This window comes from Oncorhynchus keta, chromosome 15, assembly GCF_023373465.1.
Source record: "Oncorhynchus keta strain PuntledgeMale-10-30-2019 chromosome 15, Oket_V2, whole genome shotgun sequence".
Taxonomy (NCBI): domain Eukaryota; kingdom Metazoa; phylum Chordata; class Actinopteri; order Salmoniformes; family Salmonidae; genus Oncorhynchus; species Oncorhynchus keta.
In genome coordinates, this window is record NC_068435.1 from 41,207,495 (window position 1) to 41,228,079 (window position 20,585).

The window sequence follows — 20,585 nt, forward strand, 5'->3', positions numbered from 1 at the left end:
TTGAATTCTAGTGAAGTAACCCTTATGGACCACACTGTCACATTGAATTCTAGTGAAGTAACCCTTTTGGACCACACTGTCACATTGAATTCTAGTGAAGTAACCCTTTTGGACCACAGTGTCACATTGAATTCTAGTGTAGTAACCCTTTTGGACCACACTGTCACATTGAATTCTAGTGTAGTAACCCTTTTGGACCACACTGTCACATTGAATTCTAGTGAAGTAACCCTTTTGGACCACAGTGTCACATTGAATTCTAGTGAAGTAACCCTTTTGGACCACACTGTCACATTGAATTCTTGTGAAGTAACCCTTTTGGACCACACTGTCACATTGAATTCTAGTGAAGTAACCCTTTTGGACCACACTGTCACATTGAATTCTAGTGTAGTAACCATTTTGGACCACACTGTCACATTGAATTCTAGTGAAGTAACCCTTATGGACCACACTGTCACATTGAATTCTAGTGAAGTAACCCTTTTGGACCACACTATCACACTGAATTCTAGTGAAGTAACCTTTTTGGACCACACTGTCACATTGAAGAACTCCTGGTTAAGTGAATTATCACTTCTACCTCTAATCAGCAATCATAGGATTCACTCATGCTCCTTAGATGCCACGTTAGGGTTACACACAACGTTTCTGTCATGGTCTAATGACCCCCTGAAGTAGCCTTGGCAACCCCATGTATAGAACTCTAGTTCCGCCATTCGGTATGGGGTAAGTTGAGCAAGTTGAGCCGGAGTAAGTGGGTGATGTTGTCCTGTGACATGGAATGGGGTTGTAGATCAGCTTTAATATTGCAGATAGATTGTAGCTTCCATCTATGTAATTGTCTGCATCATTTCCAATCCCCCAAGCTGTCATCAAGGCAAATGGTGGCTACTTTGAAGACACTAAAATATCAAATGTATTTTGATTTGTTTAACACTTTCTGGTGACTACATGATTCCGTATGTGTTATTTCATAGTTTTGATGTCTTCACTAATATTCTACATTGTAGAAAATAAAGAAAGAAAAACCATTGAATGAGTAGGTGTGTCCAAACTTGACTGCTACTGTATGTATAGACATCTTTTAAAAATATGTGTTGCTTTATTATTACCCTCTAACCCTACCACCCCTCCCCTAATTGGAGTAAACTAATGACAAACAACACATACTATATGCATTTTACAGACACAATCTATTTGACAATAGTTATCTTTTGTTTTTATTCCTATCCTATTGTAATGTATATTGTAAATAATATATATGCCTACATTCAGATGTAGATCTCTTTGTTCAATATCACTTACTCTTCCATTTTGCGACCAGTTGTTTGGGACAGGGAGGTTGTTTCAATGTGCCAATTTGTAGGCAAATTCTCTTTAGTTGAGGCCACTAAGTCCATAAAACAAGATTCTTGATATGTTTAGCAAGCTCAGACTCCGTGTCATCTTTCACACGGGTTCATGTTTGTTTTCTTCAGTGTCATTCAGTCAATGTATTTCATCCATTGTTGCTGCTCAAATGGACTTCTTCCCTTCTCTCACTTCCTTGGCTGCTCTCTCAAGAATGTCAAGGGGGGCTAGACCCCTGCTTGTTTTATGTTTGGCATACACAGGGAACGGTGATTTCTGCTCTGTTACAATACAAATGCACTATCATATGCATTAATCATTGCAAAAATACTATACATGTTACGCATATTATGCATAAAACTGACAAAATGCCATCCTCATTTGTATGGGGTATGGTTCCCATTGGCTCAACTTACTCCATGAACATTGGCTCAACTTACCCAAATGCAAACATTTTGACTATATTATCCAACACAGCTACAAGGATACATTTTAATGCTAGGTTTAGGACCTCATACTTTAGCTTATGGGGACCCCAACTGATGTACAAAACAATATTAAAACTATCTACGTTTGTTTAGATGGTAGCCTCATGAAACCTAGAACACATTAATTTGACTTTGTGAAAATCTGTTTTTAGGACGTCCATGAAATGATGACCTCTTCCTAAATATTTGGTTAAATTATACATGCTGTGTATGGTTTCCTAGAAACAATGGGTGGCTCAACTAACCATTTGGCTTAATTTACCCTACTCTCCCCTATCGGCAAAACGTAGTAAAACATTTTGCAACAGAAAACCAAAAACAAGCATTTCATATTGGACAAGTTCAGGTAGTCCCTCCCCGTTTCAGTCTGTTTTCTTCCATTTGATGTCTTGTGAATACAACCTGTGAAAGTGTATCTGTTTGTGCTATGTGAACATGTACTGTAGTGAAGATCAGTGTTGCTATGTGACACCTGTGTCTCTCTCAGGTGGGCGAAGGGTGGTGTTCTCCTGGAGGGGGCGAGGGAGAGTGTGTTTGTGACCCCAGTAGACCACTCCTTTCACACCGAGCCGGTCTCCTGCTCTGTGTTCAACGCTGTGGGACACACCAACCTCAGCATCGTGGTCGATGTACACTGTGAGTCAGACTATTAGATGTTATTGTCCTCTGAAGAGGAAATCATTTCCACAGCTCATACATTTGCATATCAAGACCAACAAACACATCACCTAGACTTGTCATTTACAGTTCCAAACCTCCATACACTTAAGACAGCAGATAAACATATAGAAGACTGAGACCGCACATTAGTCTGTTGTCTGTTTATTTGCTTTCTTTTCTACTGTATCTGTCTGTCTGTCCGTCCATCTATCCCAGGGCATGCAGGGCACGTGACCCCCATTTGTAGAATTGCAGTAAATTAGCTTAAAAACAGCAACATTTTATCTCAGACCCCGTGGAACAACTCGTCCCAAACCATGCTGCCGAGTGGCAGTACCTGGTTCGAATCTAGGCTGCATAACATCTGGCTGTGATTGGGAGTCCCATAGGTTGGCGCACAATTAGCCCAGCGTTGTCCGGGTTTGGCCAGGGGTAGGCCGTCATTGTAAATAAGAATTTGTTCTTAACTGACTTGTGTAGATAAATAAAGGTTCAATAGATATACAAATCTCAATTGGGTTGAGATCGGGTGATTGTGGAAGCCAGGTCATCTGATACAGCACTCCATCACTCTCCTTCTTGGTCAAATAGCCTGGAGGTGTGCTGGGTCATTGTCCTGTTGAAAAACAAATGACAGTCCCACTAAGCAGAAACCAGATGGGATGGCGTATCGCTGCAGACAGTGTCACCAGCAAAGCACCCCCACACCATTACACCTCCTCCATGCTTCTCAGTAGGAACCACACAAATAAAATACATTTTATTGGTCACATACACGTGATTAGCAGATGTTATCACGGGTGTAGCGAAATGCTTTTGCTTCTAGCTAAAGCTCGCTAACCCGGATGTTGCGGTCGAACAAATGATGCTTTATTGCCAACTCGGTATTGTAAACTCATCGTTCTTGGCTGGTATTTGCTTGTTTGCATACTTTTTTTGTACAGCTTTGACAGTGCTACTGTATCTTCTTTGATACACAATGACCCAAACGGCATTCCATAGTATGTATATCATGAAGCTAATAGCAGTGACGCTACTACTGTCTATCTCTGGTAGGGCAACGTCTGAAAAATTGTTGAGCACTGGTACACATTACCAAGTGCACTAACATCACCCACGACAGAGAACGGTTGATTGTCAAGGGCAATGAATTCCATTATCTTGGCTTTAATGGATTTCGCTATTAAGTTGTCTCACTGAAAATGTCTTACTCTTTCAAATGACTGCTCGACTGCTTGATCCACACAGCAGACATTGTGGCAGACAATGAAAATAATGGCAGACAAAATTTTACGTGGCGTCATTAGGTCATATAGGTATGCACGGTAGCTTTGACATCGATTTTTAACATCGCCGTTAAACTAGAGATCGGGCCGATACCGATGTTGGCATTTTTAGCTAATGTCGTCCGTTTCCGATATGTTCACCGATATATCGTGCATCCCTACTTTAATGAACGTATCCTCTGCAGCAGAGGTAACTCTGGGTCTTCCTTTCCTGTGGCGGTCCTCATGAGAGCCAGTTTCATCAAAGCACTTGATGTTTTTTGATGAAACTTTAAAAGTTATTGAAATGTTCCGTATTGACTGACCTTCTCTTAAAGTTATGATGGTCTGTCGTTTCTTTTTGCTTATTGGAGCTGTTCTTGCCATAATATGGACTTAGTCTTTTAGCAAATAGGGCTATCTTCTGTATACCCCCCTACCTTGTCACAACACAACTGATTGGCTCAAACACATTAAGAAGGAAAGAAATGTCACAAATAAACTCTTAACAAGGCACACCTGTTAATTGAAATGCATTCCGGGTGACTACTGTACCTCATGTAGCTGGTTGAGAGATTGCAAAGAGTGTGCAAAGCAGTCATTAAGGCAAAGGGTGGCTACTTTGAAGAATCTCAAATCTCAAATATATTTGGATTTGTTTAACACATTTATTTGGTTACTTCATGATTCTATATTTGTTATTTCATAGTTTTGATGTCTTCTCTATTATTCTGCAATGTAGAAAATAATAAAAATAAAGAAAAACCCTTGAATGAGTATCTGTGTCCAAACTTTTGACTGGCACTGTATATGTCTGCCTATATTTTATATTTATAGGCAAGTCAGTTAAGAACAAATTCTATTCTATATTCCTGTTTAACTACTGTATCTATCTGTATGTCTGTCTGTCAGATGGTCCTATCCTGAAGGGGGCGCTCACACCGATTACAGTGGACATGGACTTTGACGCCAAACTCAATTGCAAGTGGGCCGGAAACCCTCCACTCACACTCACCTGGACCAAGAAGGGATCGAACATGGTGAAAACTGAGAAGCTATCCTCTGCTATAAATCCTGGGTTGGGGTCAAATCCATTTAAATGAATTCAATTCAGTAAATAATTCTAATTCTAATTTTTCACAAAGCTTGTCTATGAGAAACAATTGGGAATTGGAATTTCACTTTACTTACACAACTGACTGAAATAAAATGGAATTGACCCCAGCACTGCTGCTACCCAGGACCCTGAAACCCCATATCGGGACCTCCATATCCATTCTACCAGTGCTTGACTTGGACTGAAAGAGGTGCCAGATGTAACTCATTTTGGGTGCTGGTACTCTTTATATTTAGGTCCTGGTAATCATCACATTTAAGGTTAATATTGCCCACCGGCCCAATTTAAATACCCTAAACCCATAAAAGCAGCACTACATTGAACCTTGTCCCACCTGCACTTCTTACTCTCCCCAAACCTAAATCTAACCCCCCCAAATCAACTAATGTTGAACTCCTAACCTATATCTCCCTTCCTCCCTCCCTTCCTTTACAACTCGGTTCCTTCTAATCTCCCTCCCGTACTTGTGTGCGTGCCTGTGTGTGTCCTTTTCAGGTCCTTAGTAACAATGAGGAGCTGGTCCTGAAGTCCGTGAGCCAGGCAGACGCGGGCCAGTATGTGTGTAAGGCTATCGTCCCCAGGATCGGAGTGAAAGAGACTGAGGTCTATCTTATAGTCAACGGTCAGTTAGAGTACAGCCGTGTATAGTGTATACACACACACACACACGCACACACACACACACACACACACACACACACACAGTGTCACTTTTAACATTACTGCCCTTTCGATTCTGCTGTTATTACTTCTGGGCCCATATTCATAAAGTGTCTCAGAATAGGAGTGCTGATATAGGATTATGTTCCCCTTGTCTACCACATATTTCCCCTCATTATCACTTGTTTTGTCATGAGTGGAGTCTAAATAGCTGTATCTGTCTGTCTCACCCAGGCCCTCCCATCATCTCCAGCGAACCAGTGCAGTACGCAGTGAGAGGGGAGAGAGGAGAGGTCAAGTGCTATATCGCTAGCACCCCTCCACCCGATAAGATTGTAAGTGAAGTGAACTCTGTGAGATATCCTATGAAATATCTGTAACACTTCATAATAACTTTCATGTATATGCATTTATAAATGCTTATAAATCCTTTGTAAATTGTATATTTTCTTATTAATTGTAAGTCTTTGTGAAAAGAGCGAGTGAATGCATGAATAGTAGCTGTACTGACAACACGGGGTGTGAGAGGGGGATGATGTGAGAGTGAAGGGGAGAGTAAAATTCTGTACCTTTCAGTATTGATTATCCACTAGACCAGCAGAGACATGACAGAAATCTGTGCTTTATTAAAAAAGTCTCCACTCCTGCCTTTTAGTGGTTACATCCCAAATGGCACCATATTCCCTTTATAGTGCACTACTTTTGCCCAGAGGTCTGAAAGTAGTGCACTATAAAGGGAATAGTGAGACATTTGTGACAGCCAGTGGGAGCTTGGAGCATATAGTGTGATACGACATTATAGATTTAACTTAGAAAGAGGACCTATGAAATATGGTGCTGTGTACGTGTGAGAAAGGAGACAGGGGGCTGGTGAATGGGAGGGAGGGAAGAGGAGGGGATAAGTTCAAATCTTTTATTTCTTTTTCTGCCTCCTCCAGTCTCTTTGCCTTTCTCATTTTGGGGGGTTTAAAGGTACATTAGTAAAACATGTTTGATGTATTTATGCTCCATATTTAATAGTTTAACTACTTCAGCAGATTTACAGTAGAAAAATCTGCTAGATTCTTTATTGCTTGTGTACACCTGCTTCGGTGTGTGTGTGTCTGCATGCATGTGTGTGTCCTTGGGTGTGTTTGTGTTAAAGACACGGAACCCAATGTATTGTGTGTGTGTGTGTGTGTGTGTGTCTGCATGCATGCGTGTGTCCTTGGGTGTGTTTGTGTTAAAGTGTGTGTGTGTGTGTGTGTGTGTGTGTGTGTGTGTGTGTGTGTGTGTGTGTGTGTGTGTGTGTGTGTGTGTGTGTGTGTGTGTGTGTGTGTGTGTGTGGGTGGGGTGTATGTATGGTTATATGAGTACTTATATGTTGTGTTTGAATATACAGTATGACTGTATAAACAGATGTTCTATTCTCCATTGACTCACAGTTGTTATTGTTGTGCGTGCATGTGTGTTTGACTCCTCCCAGGTGTGGGCGTGGAAGGAGAACGTGTGGGAGAAGGAGAAGGGGACTCTGCTGGAGAGGTACACGGTGGAGCAGAGTAAACCTCACTCCCAGGGAGGGGCTGTCCTCTCCACCCTCACCATCAACAACGTCATGCAGTCTGACTTCCACTCTCCGTACAACTGCACCGCCTGGAACGCCTTCGGACCGGGGACTATGATCATCACCTTGGAGGAGAAAGGTACACCTTAAAGCTGGCTGGATTCATCCCCTGAAGAGGCGATCCCCGGGTCCATCACTTGCCCCTTTCCTCTCTGTTTCCAACACTAATCTCCCTCTCTCATTCATGTATGTATCTATCAATATCTAAATCAAATATCCACTCCACATCCACACCTTAAAAAGTAAGTCACTTTGGATAAAAGTGTCTGCTAAATGGCATATATTAGCATTATATGGTGGTATAACCATGTGTCTCTGTCTGTCTCGTCTCTGTGTACAGAGATAGTTCCAGTGGGGATTATAGCTGGTGGAACAGTAGGATCCTCCATCCTGCTCCTGATCTTTCTGCTGGCTCTGGCCTTCTTCCTCTACCGCCAACGAAAAGGCAGTGAGTATTGTACCAATCAGCTACCACGCCCTCTGCATGCAGCATCTCTCTGTGTGTGCATGTCTGTGTGTCTGTCATTCATATAGGACGTGTCCTGAAAATCACCTGATTCCCTTTATAGTGTACTATTTTTGTTCAGGGTGCCATTTGATACAGGCCATATGTCTGTCATTGAATAGGTGTGTTTTGTTGTATATGTTTGTGTGTGTGTGTGTGCATGCATGCGTACATGTTTGCGTTTGTGTTTGACAGCAGCCTCTGTCTTGTTTGGGTTCCAGGTCGACGTGGGGTCACTCTGGGGAAGCCAGACATCAAGGTGGAGACGGTCAACAAGGAGACACACAGTCTGGAGGAGGAGTCAGGGAGCATTTCCACGGCAACACGCATGGTCAAGACCATGTACTCTGTGAGTACCCCACAACACCCACCTCTATAATTACAAATCAAACTTTATTTAAAGGGCAACTGTTTTGACAAAGGAGCGCGTCTCCTCAAAAAAAGAAATGTGCCAACTATACCATGTTGAAGGGAATTTAAAGTGCAGTCCTGAACCTTTCTTTACTTTTGCTGTTTATTTCAAGTGCATTTAGACTTTATAGTAAAACAAAACCATTAAGGATAAGGGGGACGTGGATAGAGTGTTTATGTTATCTTTTACCTGAAGACTTCTCACAGGCTGAGGGTGTGTCCCAAATAGCACTCTATTCCCTGTGACAAAACAAGCAAGTATAGTGTAAAGAATCATTATTTATTATTATCTAACCGCTGTGAAATATCTTTTCCATAACCAAAAACATTATATTTCAGCTGGTTGAAACTACAAAACCGAAAGTAAAAGACTCAAAGACTCAACTTAAGAACGGGAAGCATAGAAATAGCACACATTGAACTGATCTACGGCTTCTTATTCTTGCTTTCAACGATAATGACAGATCTATAACTCACATTTCCATGTGAATTTGGTTGGGTCGCCCAAAAAGTGACCTATTGCAGCTTTAAGACAGAAAGTGTTATAGAAGCTATAAGGTGCTGAAGCATTTAATTGTTGTTTGAGAACAAACCACTGACTGAGTTCCCCCTTATGAGCTGCATAGCCCTGGCTATAACATGTTTAACTGTAGTCAACAAACATTTATCAAATAACATTTATATTGTTTTGATCATATGAAAAACCTGATATTCTGTTTTCCTCTTCCTTCCCTCCTTTCTCTCTCTCCCTGTGTGTGTTTTGTCGTTTGATGGTTTAGTTTCTGCCCTCTGTCTCCCTCTCTCCCTCCACTCAGCCATTCAAAGACCATATGGATCTGAAGCAGGACCTGCGCAGTGAGCTAGATACCCGCGAGGAGTACGAACTGAAGGTGAGCAACTCTCTCTCTCTGCCTACTCACTTCATACAACCTACCTCAAAACAACAAACAACTGGGGTGGCAGGGTAGCCTAGTGGTTAGAGAGTTGGACTAGTAACCGGAAGGTTGCAAGTTCAAACCCCTGAGCTGACGAGGTACAAATCTGTCGTTCTGCCCCTGAACAGGCAGTTAACCCACTGTTCCTGGGCCGTCATTGAAAATAAGAATTTGTTCTTAACTGACTTGCCTGGTTAAATAAAGGTCAAATAAAAATAAATCTCATACATTCAGTGCCTTCAGAAAGTATTCACACCCTTTGAGGTTTTCTACATTTTGTTACAGCCTGAATTGAAAATAGTCACTGTCGAAAGGTTTACAAAATTAATAAAAAATGAAAAGCTGAAATATCTCGAGTCAATAAGTATGATTCAAACCCTTTGTTGTGGCCTAAATAGGAAAAGAATGCTAACAAGTCACATAATAAGTTGCATGGTCTCACTCTGTGTACAATAATAGTGTTTAACATGATTTTTTAATGACTACCTCACCTCCCCACACATGCAATGATCTGTAATGTCCCTTAGCGGAGCAGTGAATTTCAAACACAGATTCAATCAGACCAGGGAGGTTTTCCAACTTAATGTCCTAAATACAAAATGTTATGTTTGTGGCAAATCCAACACAACATATCACTGAGTACCACTCTTCATATTTTCAAGCATGGTGTTGGCTAGATCATGTTATGTGTGTATGCTTATCATCAGCAAGGACTTGGGTGTTTTTTAGTATAAAAAGAAATGGAATAGAGCTAAGCACAGGCAAAATCCTAAAGGAAAACCTGCTTCAGTCTGCTTTCCAACAGACACTGGGAGACAAATTCACCTTTCAGCAGGACAATAACCTAAAACACAAGGCCAAATATACTAGTTACAGTTTTGACTTAAATCGGATTGAAAATCCATGGCAAGACTAGAAAATGTCTATCAATGATCCACAATGAACTTGCCAGAGCTTGATTTTTTTTTTTATGAAAATGTGCAAATATTGTACAATCCAGGTCTGCAAAGCTCTGAGAGACTTACCAAGAAAGACTCACAGCTGTAATTGCCGCCAAATGTGATTCTAACATGTATTGAAAATGAGATATTTCTGTATTTCATAAACATTTCTAAAAACAAGTTTTCACTTTGTCATTATGGGATATTGTGTGTAGATGGGTGACTGTATACAACACAATACACATAAACCCATCGCACAAATTATCACATTGACTACTACCTCACCTCAAATATGCTCACATCTCAAATGTAAACACTCATGTAAGCTTGAAAAAAGCTCACTATCGCCTCACCTCTATCCTTAGGACAGTACAATGCACAACTAACACACAACATATCAAACATGACTAGCTCACACCTCAAATAATGCTCAAACCTCACATTTTAACCCATGTAAAAAATCTCACTATTTCCTCATCATCTCTATTCTTAGGATCCAACGAACGGCTACTACAATGTCCGCGCGACCACCCACGACGATGCCAGGCCGTCGTCCCGCTCTATGATGTACCAGGGAGAGTTCCGGAACTCCAACCTTCTGGGGGGAGCTACAGGGGCTAACTCCAGTGGACCACCAGGGGGCCCCGGTGGGGCGGTGGTGGCAGGAGGGGTCCCGGGGAATCCGGGGTCACGGGCAGGGTGCTACGACCCCCGACCTCCATCCAGGATGTCTCATACTAGCTACGCCCAGTTCAACACCTTCACTAGGGCTGGGCAGAGCCAAGCCCCGCCCAACGTCAATCATCCCTCCCATCCCACTTCACAGACCAGCGAATTCCCCGGTGACTGCGGCCTATTGGACAACAACACTCAGCTCACCTATGACAACTACGGCTACCCCGCCAAGTATCCCACCTATCGGATGGGCTTTGCCCCGCCCCCGGAAGTAGAGCCAGCCAATGAGATGTACCCGACTGGACAAGGGGTGGGACCAGGGCCAGTCCAAGGACTAGGTCCTGGTCCAGAAACTCTGCTTGGGAAGTATGGTACCTCCACCCGCTTCTCCTACTCCTCTCCTCCTGGTACGGACTACAATCAGAGACACACGCAGAGGATGCAGACACACGTGTGATTGATGTATTGAGTAGTACACAGTGGTTTTCATACACACAGATACGTGCATACAGTGCATTCTAGAAGTATTCAGAACCCTTGACTTTTTCCACATTTTGTTATGGTACAGCCTTATTCTAAAATTGAATAAATCGTTTTTCCCCTCAATATTTTACACACAATACCCCATAATGCAAAAACAGGTTTTTAAACATTTTCTTCTGGAAGGTCCTCCCACCTCCACAGAGGAACTCTGGAGCTCTATTAGAGTGACCCCTTGACCCCGGGTTCTTGGTCATCTCCCTGACCAAGGCCCTTCTCCCCGATTGCTCCGTTTGCCGGGTGGCCAGCTCTAGTAAAAGTCTTGGTGGTTCCAAACTTCTTCCATTTAATAATGATGGAGGCCACTGTCTTCTTGGGGACCTTCAATGCTGCAGAAATGTTTTGGTACCCTTCTCCAGATCTGTGTCCCAACACAAACATGTCTCGGTCTGTACGGATATGCACTGTCAACTGTGGGACCTTATATAGACAGGTGTGTGACTTTCAAAATCATGTCTAATCAATTGAATTTACCACAGGTGGAGTTTAGACACATCTCAAGGATTATCAATGGAAACAGGATGCACCTGAGCTCAGTTTTGAGTCTCATAGCAAAGGGTCTGAATACTTATGTAAATGAGGTCATTTTGTTTTTTATTCGTAATACATTTTCAAAAATGTATAGAAACCTGTTTTCGCTATGTTATTATGGGGTATTATGTGTAGATTGATGAGAAATAAATCATTGTAATCCATGTTAGAATACGGCTGTAACGTAACAAAATGTGGAAAAGTGAATGGGTCTGAATACTTTCAGAATGTACTGTATGCACCTAAAAACAAATGTACTTGTGTGAGTGAAGCAGAAAGATACACTCACCCGGGGAGAACGACTGTCCCCCTCGCATTGAGGATTTGAAGACCGACGTAATACTGCAGTCATTGTTTCCAGATAACAGGATCCCTAATTAAAGTGACTGGGGAAGTGTCAATCTTCGTGGTCAATATTTGTGAATATACATTTTTGTTAAATACACAAATATTGGTACCAATAATGTATTCTTTTTCACCAGATGTATGTCCTTGAACCGGCTACTTTAAATCACACACAGACAAAGTTATGGGATCATTTCGTTGCTAATGTCAGCCTGCAGTACCTCGGTCAGCCTTGAACTTGATAAACTCCATGAGAGGGGGCAGCACAGAGCTAGCCTGCAACATCACTTCCTAGAGTAGCTCAAATTGCCCATGCAATGTATCCAAAAACTCTTCCATGTAGCAAGATTGCGACACGCTGAAATGACACTTCGTCTTCATCAAATGCGCCACTGAGCATTCTCATAGGAAACTACGTCATTGATGGCTTCGTCCATATTTTTGGGGGTCTATGCATTTCTGCTCTCTACACACTTGCTCTATCCCATATACACAAACAATCTTACACAGTTTCTCTCAAACACTCTATTGTGTGCAATCTTAAGCTCTGAGAGCTGATAAAGCGAAAGCCACAATCAAGGGAGGGAAGACATGAAATGATAAGAGAAAGAGAAGCTGGGAGTACTTTTCTTAAACGAGGAGAGGAGGGTGTTTCACAGAGTGTGATTATTTACATGCTGATAGAAAGCCTCCTAGATATATCTCTTCACCTTCACACCTCCTCTCAGTTTGACTCTCTTTCTCTTTCCTCTCAACCCATCTCTGTATATACAGTTGAAGTCAGAAGTTTATATACACACTCAGTTTTTCACAATTCCTGATATTTAATCCTAGTAAAAATTCCCTGTTTTAGGTCAGCTAGAATCACCACTTTATTTTAAGAACGTGAAATGTCAGAAGAATAGTAGAGATAATGATTTATTTCAGCTTTTATTTCTTTCATCACATTCCCAGTGGATCAGAAGTTTAACTTGGGTCAAACATTTTGGGTAGCCTTCCACAAGCTTCCCACAATAAGTGGGTGAATTTTGGCCCATTCCTCCTGACAGAGATGGTGTAACTGAATCAGGTTTGTAGGCCTCCTTGCTCGCACACAGTTTTTCAGTTTTGCGCACAAATTTTCGATTTAGGTCAGGGCTTTGTGATGGCCACTCCAATACATTGACTGTGTTGTCCTTAAGCCATTTTGCCACAACTTTGGAAGTATGCTTGGGGTCATTGTCCATTTGGAAGACCCATTTGCAACCAAGCTTTTACTTCCTGACTGATGTCTTGAGATGTTGCTTCAATATATCCACATAATTTTCCTACCTCATGATGACATTTATTTGTGAAGTGCACCAGTCCCTCCTGCAGCAAAGCACCCCCACAACATGATGCTGCCACCCCCGTGCTTCACGGTTGGGATGGTGTTCTTTGGCTTGCAAGCCTCCCCCTTTTTCCTCCAAACATAACGATGGTCATTATGGCCAAAATGTTCTATTTTTGTTTCATCAGACCAGATTACATTTCTCCAAAAAGTACAATTTTTTTCTTGTGTGCAGTTGCAAACCGTAGTCTGGCTTTTTTATGGAGGTTTTGGAACAGTGTCTTTTTCCTTGCTGAGCGGCCATTCAGGTTATGTCGATATAGGACTAGTTTTTACTGTGTATATAGATACTGTTGCACCTGTTTCCTCCAGCATCTTCACAAGGTTCTTTGCTGTTGTTCTGGGATTGGTTTGCACTTTTCGCACCAAAGTACGTTCATCTCTAGGAGACATACCTGAGCGGTATGACGGCTTCGTTGTCCATGGAGTTTATACTTGCGTACTATTGTTTGTACAGATGAATGTGGTACCTTCAGGCATTTGGAAATTGCTCCCAAGGATGAACCAGACTCTTGGAGGTCTACAATGTTTTTTCCGAGGTCTTGGCTGATTTCTTTAGATTTTCCATGATGTCAAGCAAAGAGGCACTTAGTTTGAAAGAAGGCCTTGAAATACATCCACAAATTATGTCAATCAGCCTATCAGAAACTTCTAAAGCCATGACATCATTTTCTGGAATTTTCCAAGCTGTTTAAAGGCACAGTCAACTTAGTGTATGTACACTTCTGACCCACTGGACTTGTGAATTAATCTGTCTGTATACAAATGTTGGAAAAATACTTGTGCCCTGCACAAAGTAGATGTCATAACCGACTTGCCAAAACTATAGTTTGTTAACAAGACATTTGTGGAGCGGTTGAACAACAAGTTGTAATGACTCCAACCTAAGTGTACAGTGCTGTGAAAAAGTCTTCCTGATTTCTTATTTGTTTTGCACATTTGTCGCACTTAAATGTTTCAGATCGTCAAACAAATGTTTATATTACACAAAGATAACCCAAGTAAACACAAAATGCAGTTTTTAAGTGATCATTTGATTTATTAAGGGAAAAAGCTATCCGGACCTTCATGGCCCTATGTGACAAAGTAATTTCCCCCCTTGTTAAATCATGAATTTATTGTGGTTAATCACATTTTTTGGAAAGCTGAGTTCAATTTCACTAGCCACACCCAGGCCTGATTCCTGCCAGACCTGTTGACTCAGGAAATCACAAAAGATCTCAAAAAGCAAGACATCATGCCGTGATCCAAAGAAATTCAGGAACAGATGAGGAACAAAGTAATTGACATCTATCAGTCTGGAAAGGGTTACAAAGCCATTTCTAAAGCTTTGGGACTCCAGCGAACCACGTTGAGAGCCATTATCCACAAATGGAGAACATTTGGAACAGTGGTGAACATTCCCAGGAATGGCCGGCCTACCAAAATTACCCCAAGAGCGCAGCGACAACTCATCCAAGAGGTCACAACAGAACCCACAACAACATCTAAAGAACTGCAGGCCTCACTTGCCTCAGTTAAGGTCCGTTTTCATGTCTCAACCAGAAGAAAGAGACTGGGCAAAAATGCCATCCATGGCAGAGTTCCAAGGCGAAAACCACTGCTGACCAAGAATAACATAAAGGCTTGTCTCACTTTTGCCATCTTGATAATCCCCAAGACCTTTGGGAAAATACTGAGGAGACAAAAGTTGAACTTTTTGGAAGGTGTGTGTCCCGTTACATCTGGCATAAAAGAAACAGAGCATTTCAGAAAAATAAAATCATACCAACAGTCAAATATGGTGGTGGTAGTGTGATGGTCTGGGGCTACTTTGCTGCTTCAGGACCTGGACCACTTGCTGTGATTGATGGAACCATGAATTCTGCTATCTACCAAAATATCCTGAAGGAGAATGTCTGACCATCCGTTCGTGACCTCAAGCTGAAGCGCACTTGGGTTCTGCAGCAGGACAATGATCCAAGACACACCAGCAAGTCCACCTCTGAATGGCTTTAAAAAAAACAAATGGTTTTGGAGTGGCCTAGTCAAACTTGAATCCGATTGAGTTGCTGTGGCATGACCTTAAAAAGGCGGTTCATGCTCGAAAACACTCCAATGTGGCTGATTTAAAACAATTCTGCAAAGAAGAGTGGGCCACAATTCCTCCACAGCGATGTGAAAGACTCATTGTCAGTTATCGCAAACAACCAGTTATTAGGTTTAGGGAGCAATTACTTTTTCACATAGGGCCATGAAGGTTCGGATAGCTTTTTTCCCTTAATAAATAAAATAATAAATAAAATGATCACTTAAAAACGACATTTTATGTTTACTCTTTGTGTAATATAAAAATCTGTTTGATCTGAAACATTTAAGTGTGACAACAAATAAGAAATTCGGAAGTGGGTAAATACTTTTTCACAGGACTGTATCTAAACTTCCGACTTCAACTATAATCTCATTGGGGTAAAGATATGAAGATTATATTATTTTAACGTTAATATGTCCTTGTATAAACATACTGTATACAACTACATCTATGGACCTGCTCTCCACACACTCCTTTACACTCACAGATATTAACACACACACTCTCTTACATGTTCAAGAAGATGGTCTTGCTCTCACTGCTGTGCTCAGGCAAGGCGACCGCTTGTACTCCGTAAGTGGACCTCTTTTTAACCTGCTTGTTCTCGATGCCACCACAAACTGCTCAACTGGCATGGCCAAAGGGCGCCCCCAAGAAGTGAAGGAAAATTAAACATAATCCCCATGTAGTGCACTAGTTTTGACCAAGGCCATAGGGCTCTGATCAAAAGATGTGCACTACATAGGGAATAGGGTGCCATTCGGGACACACACAAGGCATCACGGTATAATAGCCTTCACGCCAATATGGTGATTTTACATCCGACAAGAAAGAGAACAACTGGTGGGTCAAGGACCACGTGCTGCACACCTATAAGGTATGTTGGAGAACGACTCTCCATGGTACGGTGAAGAACGACTCTCCATGGTACGGTGAAGAACGACCCTCCATGGTACTGTGGGGTATGACTCTCCATAATACGGTGAACTATGACTCTCCATGGTACGGATGAGTATGACTCTCCATGGTACGGAGGGGGGTATGACTCTCCATGGTACGGTGGGGTACGACTCTCCATGGTACGGTGACTCTCCATGGTACGGTGGGGTACGACTCTCCATGGTACGGTGGGGTACGACTCTCCATGGTACGGAGGAGTATGACTCTCCATGGTACGGTGGGGTACGACTCTCCATGGTACGGTGGGGTATGACTCTCCATAATACGGTGAAGTATGACTCTCCATGGTACGGTAGAGTATGACTCTCCATGGTACGGTGGGGTACGACTCTCCATGGTACGGTGGAGTACGACTCTCCGTGGTACGGCTGTGTACGGCTCTCCATGGTACGGCTGTCCATGGTACGGTGGGGTACGACTCTCCATGGTACGGTGGAGTATGACTCTCCATGGTACGGCTGGGTACGGCTGTCCATGGTGCGGTGGGGTACGACTCCCCATGGTACGGTGGAGTATGACTCTCCATGGTACGGTGGGGTACGACTCTCCATGGTACGGTGGGGTACGACTCTCCATGGTACGGTGGGGTGTCTCCACGTACGGCTCTCCATGGTACGGTGGGGTACGGCTGTCCATGGTGCGGTAGAGTATGACTCTCCATGGTACGGTGAAGTATGACTCTCCATGGTACGGTGGAGTATGACTCTCCATGGTACGGCTGGGTACGGCTGTCCATGGTACGGTGGGGTACGACTCTCCATGGTACGGCTGGGTACGGCTCTCCATGGTACGGTGGAGTATGACTCTCCATGGTACGGCTGGGTACGGCTGTCCATGGTGCGGTGGGGTACGACTCTCCATGGTACGGTGGAGTATGACTCTCCATGGTACGGCTGGGTACGGCTGTCCATGGTACGGTGGGGTACGACTCTCCATGGTACGGCTGGGTACGGCTCTCCATGGTACGGTGGAGTATGACTCTCCATGGTACGGTGGGGTACGACTCTCCATGGTACGGTGGAGTATGACTCTCCATGGTACGGTGGAGTATGACTCTCCATGGTACGGTGGGGTACGACTCTCCATGGTACGGTGGAGTATGACTCTCCATGGTACGGCTGGGTACGGCTCTCCATGGTACGGTGGAGTATGACTCTCCATGGTACGGCTGGGTACGGCTCTCCATGGTACGGTGGGGTGGACGACTCTCCATGGTACGGTGGAGTATGACTCTCCATGGTACGGCTGGAGTATGGCTCTCCATGGTACGGTGGAGTATGACTCTCCATGGTACGGTGGAGTATGACTCTCCATGGTACGGTGGAGTATGACTCTCCATGGTACGGCTGGGTACGACTCTCCATGGTACGGCTGTGTACGGCTCTCCATGGTACGGTGGAGTATGACTCTCCATGGTACGGTGGAGTATGACTCTCCATGGTACGGTGGAGTATGACTCTCCATGGTACGGCTGGGTACGGCTCTCCATGGTACGGTGGAGTATGACTCTCCATGGTACGGTGGAGTATGACTCTCCATGGTACGGTGGGTATGACTCTCCATGGTACGGCTGTGTACGGCTCTCCATGGTACGGTGGAGTATGACTCTCCATGGTACGGTGGGGTACGACTCTCCATGGTACGGTGGAGTACGACTCTCCATGGTACGGTGGAGTATGACTCTCCATGGTACGGCTGGGACTCTCCATGGTACGGTGGGGTACGACTCTCCATGATACCTCTCCATGGTACGGCTGTGTACGGCTCTCCATGGTACGGTGGAGTATGACTCTCCATGGTACGGTGGGGTACGACTCTCCATGGTACGGTGGGGTACGACTCTCCATGGTACGGTGGGGTATGACTCTCCATGGTACGGTGGAGTATGACTCTCCATGGTACGGCTGGGTACGACTCTCCATGGTACGGTGGAGTATGACTCTCCATGGTACGGTGGAGTATGACTCTCCATGGTACGGTGGGGTACGACTCTCCATGGTACGGCTGTGTACGGCTCTCCATGGTACGGTGGAGTATGACTCTCCATGGTACGGTGGGGTACGACTCTCCATGGTACGGCTGTGTACGGCTCTCCATGGTACGGTGGAGTATGACTCTCCATGGTACGGTGGGGTACGACTCTCCATGGTACGGTGGGGTACGACTCTCCATGGTACGGTGGGGTACGACTCTCCATGGTACGGTGGAGTATGACTCTCCATGGTACGGTGGAGTATGACTCTCCATGATACGGTGGGGTACGACTCTCCATGGTACGGTGGGGTACGACTCTCCATGGTACGGTGGGGTATGACTCTCCATGATACGGTGGGGTATGACTCTCCATGGTACGGTGGGGTACGACTCTCCATGGTACGGTGGGGTACGACTCTCCATGGTACGGTGGGGTATGACTCTCCATGGTACGGTGGGGTATGACTCTCCATGGTACGGTGGAGTATGACTCTCCATGATACGGCTGGGTACGACTCTCCATGGTACGGTGGGGTACGACTCTCCATGGTACGGTGGGGTACGACTCTCCATGGTACGGTGGGGTACGACTCTCCATGGTACGGTGGGGTACGACTCTCCATGGTACGGTGGAGTATGACTCTCCATGGTACGGTGGGGTACGACTCTCCATGGTACGGTGAGATACGACTCCATGGTACTGTGGTGTTCGACTCTTCATGTTACGGTGGAGTGCGACTCTCCATTACCAGAAGAGGGGTACAGTGGCTTGCGAAAGTATTCACCTCCCTTGGCATTTTTCCTATTTTGTTGTCTTACAACCTGGTATTAAAAAGGAATTTGGTGGGTTTGTATCATTTGATTAGCACAACATGCAACAGATTTTTATTGTGAAACAAACAAGAAATAAGACAAAAAAACTGAACTTGAGCGTGCATAACTATTCACTCCCAAAGTCAATACCTTGTAGAACCACCTTTTGCAACAATTACAGCTGCAAGTCTCTTGGGGTATGTCTCTATAAGCTTGGCACATCTAGCCACTGGGCTTTTTACCGATTCTTCAAGGAGAAACTGCTCCAGCTCCTTCAAGTTGTATGGGTTCTGGTGGTGTACAGCAATCTTTAAGTCATACTACAGATTCTCAATTGGATTGAGGTCTGGGCTTCGACTAGGCCATTCCAAGACATTTAAATGTTTCCCCTTAAACCACTCGAGTGTTGCTTTAGCAGTATGCTTATGGTCATTGTCCTGCTGGAAGGACTGAAACAGGTTTCCCTCAAGAATTTCCCTGTATTTAGCGCCATCCATCATTCTGACCAGTTTCCCAGTCCTTGCCAATTAAAAACAGCCCCACAGCATGGTGGTGGCAGCATGGGGTTCTTGGAGTGATGAGAGGTGTTGGGTTTGCGCCAGACATAGTGTTTTCCTTGATGGCCAAAAAGCTCAATTTTAGTCTCATCTGACCAGAGTACCTTCTTCCTTATGTTTTGGGAGTCTCCCACATGCCTTTTGGTGGACACCAAACATGTTTGCTTATTTTTTTCTTCAAGCAATGGCTTTTTTCTGGCCACTCTTCCGTAAAGCCCAGCTCTGTGGAGTGTACGGCTTAAAGTGGTCCTATGGACAGATACTCCAATCTCCGCTCTGGAACTTTTCAGATCCTTCAGGTTTATCTTTGGTCTCTTTGTTGCCTCTCTGATTTAACACCCTCCTGGCCTGGTCTGTGAGGTTTGGTTGGGGGCTTCTCTTGGCAGGTTTGTTTTGGTGCCATGTTCTTTCAATTTTTAATAATGGATTTAATGGTGCTCTGTGGGATGTTCAAAGTTTCTGATATTTTTTTATAACCCAACCCTGATCTGTACTTCTCCACAACTTTGTCCCTGACCTGTTTGTAGAGCTCCTTGGTCTTCATGGTGCCGCTTGCTTGGTGGTGCCCCTTGCTCGGTGGTGTTGCAGACTCTGGGGCCTTTTAGAACAGGTATACTGAGATCATGTGACACTTAGATGGCACAAAGGTCGACTTTATTTAACTAATTATGTGACTTCTGGAGGTAATTGGTTGCACAATATCTTATTTAGGGGCTTCATAGCAAAGGGGGTGAATACATACAGTATGCACACACCACTTTTCCCTTTTAATAAAAATAAATACATTTTAAAAAATAAGTAATTTTTAAAAT

General features: G+C 43.8%; 2 protein-coding genes across 4 annotated transcripts in view; one reads left to right on the top strand and one right to left on the bottom strand.

Annotated features, from left to right (window-relative positions):
* LOC118395247 (kin of IRRE-like protein 1) overlaps window positions 1-16,454 on the top strand; it is a 104,350-nt gene extending 87,896 nt beyond the window's left edge. For 2 of the 3 annotated variants that reach the window (XM_052464119.1, XM_052464120.1), the window contains exons 7-15: window positions 2,329-2,477; window positions 4,679-4,806; window positions 5,379-5,505; window positions 5,778-5,878; window positions 7,009-7,225; window positions 7,487-7,594; window positions 7,873-8,000; window positions 8,842-8,952; window positions 10,432-16,454. In XM_052464119.1, the coding sequence (XP_052320079.1) occupies window positions 2,329-2,477; window positions 4,679-4,806; window positions 5,379-5,505; window positions 5,778-5,878; window positions 7,009-7,225; window positions 7,487-7,594; window positions 7,873-8,000; window positions 8,842-8,952; window positions 10,432-11,070 (1,708 nt within the window). In that variant the 3' untranslated portion in view covers window positions 11,071-16,454. The remainder of the gene's footprint in view (window positions 1-2,328; window positions 2,478-4,678; window positions 4,807-5,378; window positions 5,506-5,777; window positions 5,879-7,008; window positions 7,226-7,486; window positions 7,595-7,872; window positions 8,001-8,841; window positions 8,953-10,431) is intronic. The other variant, XM_052464121.1, reaches the window with a different exon arrangement.
* Window positions 16,318-19,026, bottom strand: LOC127907694 (uncharacterized). Its single transcript, XM_052464275.1, has one exon. The coding sequence runs from the start codon at window positions 19,024-19,026 to the stop codon at window positions 16,318-16,320; it is 2,709 nt and encodes a 902-aa protein (XP_052320235.1).
* Window positions 19,027-20,585: the final 1,559 nt, after the last annotated feature.